Source organism: Octopus sinensis, linkage group LG7, assembly GCF_006345805.1.
Source record: "Octopus sinensis linkage group LG7, ASM634580v1, whole genome shotgun sequence".
Classification (NCBI taxonomy): Eukaryota; Metazoa; Mollusca; class Cephalopoda; order Octopoda; family Octopodidae; genus Octopus; species Octopus sinensis.
Genome location: NC_043003.1, coordinates 26,108,281 through 26,120,450, shown reverse-complemented (window position 1 = coordinate 26,120,450; position 12,170 = coordinate 26,108,281). Strand labels below are relative to the sequence as shown.

The 12,170-nt window shown below is 36.8% G+C and overlaps 1 protein-coding gene across 12 annotated transcripts in view; it reads left to right on the top strand.

Annotated features, from left to right (window-relative positions):
• LOC115213810 (probable phospholipid-transporting ATPase IA) overlaps positions 1-12,170 on the top strand; it is a 509,671-nt gene that overhangs the window by 388,064 nt on the left and 109,437 nt on the right. For all 12 annotated transcript variants that reach the window (XR_004999986.1, XM_029782682.2, XM_036504660.1 and 9 more), the window contains 4 exons: positions 3,034-3,111; positions 5,111-5,199; positions 7,090-7,150; positions 11,989-12,100. Coding sequence is in view for 11 of the 12 variants with exons in the window: in XM_029782682.2 (XP_029638542.1) it covers positions 3,034-3,111; positions 5,111-5,199; positions 7,090-7,150; positions 11,989-12,100 (340 nt within the window). In the remaining variant the exon portion in view is untranslated. The remainder of the gene's footprint in view (positions 1-3,033; positions 3,112-5,110; positions 5,200-7,089; positions 7,151-11,988; positions 12,101-12,170) is intronic.

Here is a 12,170-nt window from a genome sequence, read left to right as displayed (position 1 = left end):
TGCTATTGTTTCTGCCAGCTCACTGCCTTTGCATGGTTTAAATATTGTCAGCCTTATAAGAAGAAAAGAGAAGCAGAATTGTCACAATTAGATTACTTTTGGTTATTGTTTGTTCTATCCAGGTTCACCCTGGGGCTAAACAACAACTAGAAATAATGATCGAATGTTTTATTCAATCATCTCTCTGTGCCATGAGATCAATTTAAGTAGAGTTGGTCTAGGACTTACAATAAGAACTAAAAGGAGATGAAAAAAAGAAAAAGATAAAAGACAAGTACATCTGTCTGAGTCTGTTTGTCTACCATTCTCTTTTACACTCAAATAATCTTTCTGAAGCTTGATCCAAACCTGTTTTCCATTCCATCTAGTGAAATATTATTCTATGTTGGCAAACACTACAAGAGAGGAGTCTATTTTTGAAACACTTTCTACATTGTTTGTCGCTACTTTCGGTGCAGGGGTTTTTCAGAACGAAACAAAGAATTAAAAGGAATTTTTGTTCATTATTGTCATTATTATTGTTGTTGTTATTTTGTTACTTATTTATCATTCTCTTTTATTCTTTTCCTTTATTCACTACTGGCTAATAGCATCAATATGATTAAAGCATTCTAAAAATTATAGTTGATGTGATTATAATGATCTATATTATTATTTTTATTATTATTATTATTATTATTATCATCATCATCATTATTTCACCAAGGTCAACTTTGCCTTTTATATTTTCGAGGTCAATTAAATAAGTACCAGTGGAGCACTGTTATTGATGTAATTAACTAGCCCTCTCCCCCAAATTTCAGGCCATGTGCCTATAGTAGAAAGGATTATTATTAGCATTATTATTATTATTATTATTATTATTATTATTATTAAGGTGGTGAACTGGCAGAATTGTTAGTGTGTCACTAAAAATTTTTCACTGTATTTATTCTTACTCTTTATGTTCTGAGTTCAAATACTGCTGAAATCAATTTTGCTTTTCCTATTTTTTCAATCAATAAAGTACCAGTCAAGTACTGGGGTCGATGTAATGGACTTGCCCCCTCCCACAAAACTGCTGGCCTTGCACCAAAATTACAAAGCATTATTATTATTATTAAGGCAGTGAGCTGGCAGAATCGGTAGCACACCGGGCGAAATGCTTAGCAGTATTTCATCTGCAGCTATGTTCTGAGTTCAAATTCTACCTTTCATCCTTTCAGGGTTCAAATGCCACTGGGGTCAATGTAATCCCCTTGTTCGAAATTGCAGGCCTTGTGCCAAAATTTGAAACCATTATTAAGGCAGTGAGCTTGTAGAATCATTAGCATGCCAGACAAAATGCCGATCACCATTTTGTCCATCTTTACATTCCAAATTCAAATTCCGCCAAGGTCAACTTTGCTTTCCATCATTTCGGGGTCAATAAAATAAGTACTAGCCAAGTACTGGGGTTGATATAGTCGACTAGCCCCACCTCCTCCCAAAATTTCAGGCCTTGTGCCAATGGTAGAAAGGACGATGTTGTTGTTGTTGTTGTTATGGTCTCTTTAAGATAGTTTCAGACATATGCTTAATGCAGTACTAAAGGCCCCTCTCCCCCTTTTCTTTTATGTCAGACTTTTCTTATTTTTACTTCCTTTTTTTTTTTTTTTCATTTTTAATACTCAGAGCGTAGAATTATTTTTAATTACTTATTCATCATTATCATTATCACTATTTTGCCACCACCCCGCAGCATCCCCCCCCCCCATCATCATCATCATTGTCTTTGATCATTTATAATATCCGAAACATTTTTTTTTTCATTGTAAAACTCATTTTTTTGTTGCATTCATAATTGCTGGAATTTTTATTTCAGTACGTGTAAATTTCTTTATTTTTTTAATTAAATTGTTTTCTGCTATGCTTCATGTTCATACCATCATCATCATTATTAATATTATTATTATTATTATTATTATTATTATCATCATTATTACTACTACTACTATTGGTGGTGCTGCTGCTGGTGGTGGTGGTTTTGTATAAAAAGTTACACATGGCTATGATGAGGATGGCTGACTTAATAAAGTGGTTTCTGCTGTAAGGGTATTGTTAGAAGTCTATTCTCGGTAGCTATTCAGTGTTGAATGGTTTACATATGTGTGGAATGTATGTATGTGAGAGAGGGAGAGAGAGAGAGAGAGGTGTACATATCTGGTTGTTCAGCCCCTGGTTGGTTATGATCAAGAAAATTTATGATCAGAGGTTTTCCAAAAGTGACTGTCTAGTCTCTACCCCTCCCCAACCTGCCAAGCATACTGTATTTATGACTACATTAATGAATGACTCCTTTTTTAAAGCTGTTGGGTGTGATGTAAGGGAAGTTTGGCTACTATTTCAAGCTGGCCAAGCAAACACACAGATGACTTGGTCATTGACCTGTGTGTGTGCGCGCGCGCGTGTGTTCTTGCATGCAAGTGTGACTGGTTTTCTGGCATATTCTAATTCCTCTCACTTTTAATTTGGCCCTTTCATGCATCAGAGTAGAGTTCATTAAAATGTGGTACCAGCAATAAACTGGGGTCCTGTTACTTGATGGTATCTCCTCCTCCCACCACCACCATCTTTCTCTCATTGCTTTACATCATCTTGTTTGCTCTCTTACATCTTTGTTCATATTTCTCCAGAGGCATTTTTGCTCTTTGTTCTTTCCTCTCTGTGGGAATTTGATAAAATCATACCAGTTATAGTCTGGGTTCAATTGAAGGAATTATCCTTAATTCTTTTCTTTTTGTGAATTACACACAAAAAAATAATTTATGAGAATTTATAAATTTTTGAGAAAACATAAAATAATTTTTTTATTGGAGCAGATCTTGAAGCACATAAAGCTATGAGTAATAACATGTAAACATTGGATTGAAAAACTCTTTGCGATATTATTTATAGTTTTATGCACTTCAAGATCCACTATTCAAAAACATAATTGATTGGTTCTTTTTCCTTGTCTACTGTACTTAAGAAGAACTTTTGCTTATAAAAGTATATGCTGCCCTTTTTTTCCAGGATATTGATCTGTACCATGAAGCTACCGACACACCAGCTATGGCCCGAACCTCAAATCTTAATGAAGAATTGGGTCAGGTAAGATAAATTTATTTTATTTGCCTTTTCTTGTTTGGTAGGATGGGGGTGCGGGGAAAAAATTTGCTCTTGTATCTATCTGCACTGGTTTCCCAACAATATCTGGATAATGTATAATTATCTTCGCTGCTTGACAAGACCATATGTTTTTAAGTCTTAGATCCTAGAATAACACAGAAGACATTGGTTGAGCTGAGAAGCCATTAGACTGTAGCCATGCTGGAGTGGCACCACCATGATGAATTGTAGTTGAACAAATTGACTCCAGTACTTATTTATTCTATCAGTCTCTTTTGCCAAACCACTAAGTTATATTTTCGTCATCATTTCAACAACTGCTTTTGGATGTTAAAATGGGTTGGAGGGAATTTTGTTGAGGCAGAATTTCTACAGTCAGATGTTACTCATCTCATTAACTTTCATCTGTTTCCAAGTTAGCTAATATTTGCCCATAACCAGGTGTTTACACCTGTTACACAATGTCAAAGCAAAGAGACAGTAACGCACACATGATAGGTTTCTTTTATTTTCCATCTACCAAATCCAATCATAATGCCTGGGACTATAGCAGAAGACACTTGTCCAGGCTGTCATACTATTGGATTGAACCTGGAACCATGTGGTTAGGAAACAAATTTCTTACCACATAGCCATGCCTGTACATACATACATACATACAGATATATATATATATATATATATAATAGGCGTAGGAGTGGCTGTGTGGTAAGTAGCTTGTTTACCAAACCACATGGTTCCGGGTTCAGTCCCACTGTGTGGCGCCTTGGGCAAGTGTCTTCTACTATAGCCTCGGGTCGACCAAAACCTTGTGAGTGGATTTGGTAGGCAGAAACTGAAAGAAGCCCATTGTATATATGTATAAATATGTGTTTGTGTGTCTGTGTTTGTCCCCCCAACATCGCTTGACAACTGATGCTGGTGTGTTTACGTCGCTGTAACAAAGCAGTTCGGCAAAAGAGGCCGATAGAATAAGTGCTAGGCTTACAAAGAATAAGTCCTGGAGTCGATTTGCTCGACTAAAGACAGTGCTCCAGCATGTCCACAGTCAAACGACTGAAACAAATAAAAGAGTAAAAGAACATATATATATACATATGCAATAATGTTAGGCTGCTGTATGGACTGTGAATCCAGCAAGGAAACAACTGAAAAGGACAAACATGGAAATCCACGTCAGCCAGGGAAACTAGAATCAGCATACTTTCAACACAACAAAGACTTAAAAATTCCACGGTACTACTCTGGTTGCACCAGTGATGATGGACATGCAAGAAGTAAATGTGGAAGAGGACAACAGCATACAAATGTATTGGAAAACTATTGATAAATATGTATGTATATAGATAGATGTACATATCACCGTGACCGACCAGGCTATCTGATGTTGCTACACATCGCTGGTCACAATGCACTTCGCATTGTTTTAGCCTTAATATGATGCCACCCTGCTGGCTAAGCGAGCAGGCCAACAGAAGAAAGAGTGAGAGAAAGTTGTGGCGAAAGAGTACAGCAGGGATTGCCACCACACCCTGCCGGAGCCTCATGGAGCTTTTAGGTGTTTTTGCTCAATAAACACTCACAACGCTCAGTTTGGGAATCAAAACTGCGATCCTACGACCGCGAGTCCGTTGCCCTAACCACTGGGCCATTGCATCTCCACATATGTACATATATGTATACATATGTATACATATATATATATACATTATATATGTGATGGTCGTTCACACTATTACTTTCCATTTTCTCCATGCCTTGTTATATGGATCGCTGAGTCATACCCTTTCATATAGCTTAGCCAGTCAATAAATAGAGATCAATGAAATAATTACCGAGTTTTGAGGTCCATGTGATTGATGACTAAATCCTTTGCAGGCAATATCTCAACATTGTTGCTGCCTGATGACTAAAACTAGTAAAAGAATAGATACATGTCTGTATTGAATATACTTATTTATTTTTTTTTTATGCATTTCAGGTCAAATATATATTCACTGATAAAACTGGAACCTTAACAAGAAATATCATGGAATTTAAAAAATGTTCCATTGCAGGAATAGTTTATGGGTAAGTTAAAACCAAAATATCTCATTACTGTGACATTATTTTTGTTATCTTCATATTTTTTGGTTTTAAGTAATTGAGCATTTTCAAATCTGTAGCCTTTGTTAGTTAGAAGGATTTTGAATATAATTGGAAAGTGGTTGCAGCAATTGGATGGATCGAGCATTTAATTTCTGGTTACTCTCTAGGTGACTGACCGTTATGCCAATATTAAGGGGGTTCTTGAGTTCAAATCTCATACAGATCAACTTCACCTTTAACCGAGTTAACCCCTGCTGCTGGTACTCATTTTTAGCTGAGTGGAATGGACCAACATTAAATGAAGTACATGTTTATTATACATGGTATTGACTTATAAAAACGTTTGATATACTTTGTAGCATATTGTGATTGCATGACAAAATGCCATGTGCCTACAAGTCATTAATATTAAACAAAGTGCCTTTATAGAGTATAACTACTGTTAGCAAAGACGTAATATTTGCTGTTATCATTTGAGGGTGACATTTGATCTGCCACCAGCAAAAGTATGGTATTGTCCTGCTCTCACCTGAAAGGGGACAATTACCATGCCATCACTGAAGAATTACATTTACTGTGCTAATCTCAGAAGGAGGATAACCTTCTATAACTGTCATGCACACGCACACACACACACACACATAGATGCATACATACGTAACGTATGAAATGTAACTAGTATAGACCTGTAAGACTATGGTTCAAATAACTCGATACACAATTATGTGGAGTGTATATTTTATTGTTAGTATTTATTGCCTGTAATTATTGTGTGTATACATGTAGCAAGGATTGTGACCTATCAGTTGTTAATGCTTGTTGGTGGTAGCAAGCTGTTGTTACTCTCCAAACATCCTTTTATTTATGGGAAAAAGGTCTTTGATGTTGTGCTGAAGGTAAAGATTGGTGAGAACAAGTCACTGGGACTCATATTCATATCAAAGTATCAAAGGGAATGGTGGACTGGTTGTTGATCCTGATCAAATTCTTGTACCATATATATATATATATAGTGAAAAGGTAAGATCCAAGGATTAAAGTGTCTGAAGTTACTTAGCTTAGAGCAGTCCATAGAAGGTATAAAAAAACAACTTTCAAGAACAGCAGTGGTTTATTGATGTAGAAGATTGTAAATTTTTCCTATATAGAAGTTCGATAAGCTGATGAGTAACTAGCAGATTATGCCTTGTTTAGATGATTACTACTTCAGAGATTCTGCTTGCTATGAAACATATGCAACCTGGATTTTATCTACTCCATCACTTAAATTTGGATTTATATACATTTATGCGATGGTTTTCTTAAGCAAAACCATTGCATGGTTTTGTATAATGATAGTATTTTATAAGCTTAAAGCTTAAAAAATACTATTATCATCATTTACAGAATACATAATATATATTGTGTTTTCATGGATCTAAGTTGTCCTTTATTGACTTTCTAGTTCTTGTAGGGTTAAACTGAAATTTGTTTGGGGGTTTATGGTTCCTCAGTATTTGGTGTTTTAGTTGTATGTATTGTGACATACATTGATACTGCATGATTAACTTCCTCTGTGATTTTAATTCTGGTAAGATTTACAACAGCTTGCAAAACTTCTGAGTAGCTTCTGCAATTTTCTGTATGGGGCAAAGCATCTCTGATGTTTATTTCACCTAGGGGTTTCTAGTTTACAGAGGTTTTGTTACATGTGCATGCACACACACACATGCACACAGTGGAAGAGAAAAAAACTGTTCTACATTCATGTTTTCATGATAGAGTGGATGGTTTAGGAGAGGTTAGATAAATTGTCAAGAAACTACCATTATTATGTAGTTTAGCACTCTGCTACATTTTCACTCACTCTATTTATTTATTTATTTATTGCAGTTCCAATGTTGAAGATGAAGAGTTCAATGATCCCTTGCTGTTGGAAAATTTTAACAAACATGTAAGATAATAGTTTGTGTTTCCTTGTTGACTTGTCATATAGATGTGGAAATATGTTTTAAACACTTGGTATTGTTGACAAATCCAGAGAAGTTTCTATGTTATGGTAGAAGGTTGGGGGATGTTGATAATACCGATATTTCAAGCAAAGCCCTTCATTAGAGAGTGAAAGGAAAGTTTTTTCTTGTTTGTTTTTTTTATGTTGTAGCACTGAGGATTTGGGTGTCTTATCTGAGTATGGCATGAGGAGACATCTTGTCCCCCTCATGCCATACTGAGAAATTTATCTAATTTTGCAAACCTTTATCACCATCTCCAACATCATCACCACTACCACCACCATCACTAACATCATCATCTCCACCACCATCATCACCACTTTCTTCCACCTCCTCCTTTTTTTTCTCCACCTTTCCTGACATGGTTTGGACGGGTTATCAAGGTTCAAGTCAAGTCAGGACCATGCCTGGCTTGTACGTTCCAGTTTTGATATGGTTTCTACACTTTGGATGCACTTTCTAATGCAGGCCATTTTACACAATGTACTGGGTGTATTTTATCATGGCAACAATACCAGAAAGTTTGTCTTGTTCTCAATAAGAATAAGGCAGCCTCTCTACTTCATGTTGTTTCCAATTTGTTCATTGGCACCAAAGCAGTGGTCCATATGGTCCTTGGGGTGCCGTATAAGATTTTGCTATATAAAATTGATCTGCAATAAACTGGTTATATTTCTACAATACACAAAATGCTTAAACAATTTCTTTAAACAATTCCTAATAATATTTAATCATAGGCGCAGGAGTGGCTGTGTGGTAAGTGTCTTGCTTACGAACCACATGGTTCCAGACCTTGGGCAAGTGTCTTCTACTATAGCCTCGGGTCGATCAAATCCTTGTGAGTGGATTTGGTAGATGGAAACTGAAAGAAGCCCGTCGTATATATGTATGTGTGTACGTTTGTGTATACGTATATATGTATGTGTGTGTATGCATCTGTGTTTGTCCCCACAACATCGCTTGAAAACCGATGCTGGTGTGTTTACGTCTCTGTAACTTAGCGGTTCGGCAAGAGACCGATAGAATAAGTACTAGGCTTACAAAGAATAAGTCCTGGGGTCGATTTCCTCGACTAAAGGCGGTACTCCAGCATAGCCACAGTCACATGACGGAAACAAGTAAAAGCGTATAAAAATATTATAGGAATTTTTAGACACTGAATGGCTACGAGGGTCCTACCTCCTGAGTAAAATAGAAATCAAAGGGGTCCATAGACAAAAATGGTTGAGAACTACTGCTTTTGAGAGATTGTATAGTCCCCCACCAAAAAAAAAAACAAAAACAAAGTAAACCCTTCTTTGCATTGTCTCCATTCATTTGTTCTTTCTCTTTCCCCAAAGTGTTGTGAGTGAATTTGGCAGGCAGAAGTTCTGTCGTGTGTAAAAGTGCTTGTGCTTCCTTTGATAGAGAGGAGCGAGATAACTGGGTGATAGAAAGAGAGTAAAGAGGGCCAGGGTGACAGGAGTGAGAAGGTGATAGAAAAGAGAGTAAAGAGAGAGAGCTGGAGTGAGAGTGCGGTAGGGAAAGAAATTAAATGATTCTTATCAATGCAAACCACCATAAATTTCCTTGGGCTATTCTATGTTTTTTAAAAAAAAATGTCGGTCACTGAAGAGCATAAATGTCACAATTTAGTAAAATGATATGCTAAGGTAGCTTTGTTGTCCCCTCATGTCATGCTCAGTTTCACACAACCTTTGTTAACCCGGATTTTTACAGTTGATTTCACTCAGGGCTTCTTAATTATCTTCATTTGGTTTTATTTTACAGTTCCTCTGACACAAATACTTAACATGATTTTGCTGACTTGTATTTCGCATTTCACTTGACAGAAAAAAAAACAAAAGCAATACACCAAAGACATCATTCATACTTGTAGTAAGAAATACACTTTGCAACCACATAGTTCCAGGTTCAGATCCCATGTGGCACCTTAGGCAAGTGTCTTCAACTACAGCCCCATGCCAACCAAAACCTTATGAGTGGATCTGGTTAGCCCAGTGTGTGTAATGTGTTCGTCTCTTACCACTGCTTGACAACCGGTGTTGGGTTGTGTCTGTTCTCATAACTTAGCAGTTGGCCTAGATGACTGATGGGATAAGTGCCAGTCTTAAAACAAATAAGTACTGGGATGAAATAATCGACTAGTCCTGTCACCCAAAATTTCAGGCCTCATCCCTTAGTAGAAAGGATTATTTTTATTATTAAAGCAGTGAATTAGAAGAATTGTTGGCACGCTGGGCAAAATGCTTAGTGGCATTTAATCCATCTTTATGTTCTGAGTTCAAATTTTGCCAAGGTCAACTTTGCCTTTCATCCTTCCAGGGTTGACAAAATAGGTATCAGTTAAGTGCTGGGTTCAATGTAATCTACTGACAGACCTTCTCCTAAATTTCTGGCCTTGTGCCAAAATTTGAAACCATTATCATCATTGTTACCTGGGGGATGAAAGGCAGCTTCCATGGGTGACGTTCAACTGAGCAACAGATTAAGTCTACCATCCAAGAATAAGCATGATCCTTCCAATGAACTTGTTTGCCGAATTTTACTTACAAGTGTTTTTGGTTGACCCAAGACTCAGTTCCTCATCATGGGATTGAACCCAAAACTATGTGGCTGGGAAGTGAACTGCTTAACCACACAGCAGTGCTTGTAACCACAAGTGACCGCCGTTCTCTGAGTTAGTTGTGTATGGACGTGTGTGAAATAAGCCATCAGTTATTGGTCAGTTTCATAGTCATAATGCCACACAATCGAGCATGGCTGCTCCATACAACAAAATCACTCAAACAACATAATATCTTAACAAAACGAAATGACTGCATTAGATAATGTAGTCCTAAATGCACTATGCCCTAAAAGCAATTTACAATAAGTTTGCCATGATTGAAAGTGGTTTGGTCATACATCTGTTCGATCAGGTCCATGTTTAAACATCAATTTGAATATTGTTACACAACTGAATTATTTCCATATCTTGTTCTAATCATAATAATCTTCAATGAATGGATTACAGCAATAGAATATGGTTATTGATTATGCGTGACCTTTATCTTGTAACAGCTGGAGTTAGGTACCATTTAGTACATTGCACATTTCCTTTTGGGAATTTTTTTTCTTTTGTGAGGAGTGGTTTTTGAAATACAAGGACAACAATATAAAGCTGTTGGTATTTTGTTCAGAATTTGGGTGGAATAATGCATGTAAAATTTTATTGTGAAGTAGAACCTGCAAATTCTTTGACATTTCTAACCCTTCAGCATTTAAACCAGCCATATCCAGCCTAAATATACTACCTGTTTTATGGTCAAACTGGTCAGACCTGGCCTCTCATACTTACCCTATATTGTCATTCTAAGAATAATCAATAATCTCAAAGCTATGAGATAATGCATGATTAATTCAAAACAACATGAATAAACAAGCATTTATATCTGACAGAGTAATCTGAATGCTAAAGGGGCTAAATATGATATCCAGTGGGACCCTTTTTTTCAATTCCTTGCTGAGCTCACCTTATTTTACAATTTCTCAAGCACTGTTATGGTTTCACATGGTAGATAAGAGGTTTGCTTCCCAATCACATGATTTCTGGTTCAATGCCAATGTGCAGTGCCTTGGCAAGTTGTCTGTCTTCTACTACTATAGTCCCAGGTCAACTAAAACCTTGTGAGTGGATTTGGTGGTCCATTGTGTTCTGCAATGTAAATGTTGGTGACAGGAAGGACATCCAGCTGTAGAAACTCCATCACAGCAAATTCTGTCCAACCCATGCAGGCATTAAACAATGATGATGAATGAGGAAGTGTGTGTGTGTGATCATCATCATTTAACATCCGTTCTCAATGCTGGCATGGGTTGGACAGTTTAACCAAGGCTAGTAAGTTGAGGGGCTGCACTAGACTCCAGTCTGATTTCAGCTGGATGCTCTTCCTAATGCCAACCACTCCAAGAGTGTAATGGGTGCTTTTACGTGACACTGGTATCTGTCATGACTACAATTCCACTTGGCTTGATGGGTCTTCTTCTCAACCACAGCATATTGCAAAAGGTCTTGATCACTAGTCATTGCCTCCGTGAGGCCCAACATTCAAAGATCATGCTTCACCACCTCGCCCCTTGTCTTCTTGGGCCTACCTCTACCACAGGCTCCTCCACAATTAGAGATCTGCACTTCTTTATACAGCTGTCCTGTAACAAGTTTTAAAAAAAACAATTACTGGTATTGATTGAAGTAAAATTCTCATGACCGCAGTCCAATGACTGAAACAAGCAAAAGATAAAAGATACATATAATGCACATATATGATGATTGCTTCATCTTGTCAAATGATAGTATGACATCTGTACATTGTTGGATTTAAATGACAAAAGCTTGTGCAACACTTGCCACTCTCTTGCTTACCATAGTAGGTTCTTGTGATAAGCATTGCAAAATGATGATGGTGATGATATAAACATACATACACTCATATATTTACATTTATACAGCTGCTTATAACTTTCAATCTCTACACATGTTACTATACTGTAAATATAGATGTTGATTCTGTTATCATTACTTTAACAAGCACAAGAAGGTTTTACTTTGCTAAGGAGGTCAGATAAGACTAGAACAAGCCTGGAGTTGTTTTTTAGACTTGCCTGAATGATTAAAATGATATCAGTCATTGAGTCAGTGTTCTCTTCTCACAGCATTAATAATTCTAATCAAATGTTTAAGTGATATAATAAATATATATATAGCCCTGCTTAACCACTTATATTCATTTTTCTAAAGGAAACCTCTGGGAAAATTCGGGAGTTCCTCACCTTAATGGCAGTGTGCCATACTGTGGTACCAGAGACAAACGGCAATGACAGTAATATTGTATACCAAGCAGCATCTCCTGGTAAGGTTTCTGAGATTGAATCTATTCCCTTGTTTGTTTGTTTGTGTGTGTGTGTGTGGTATGTTGCTTG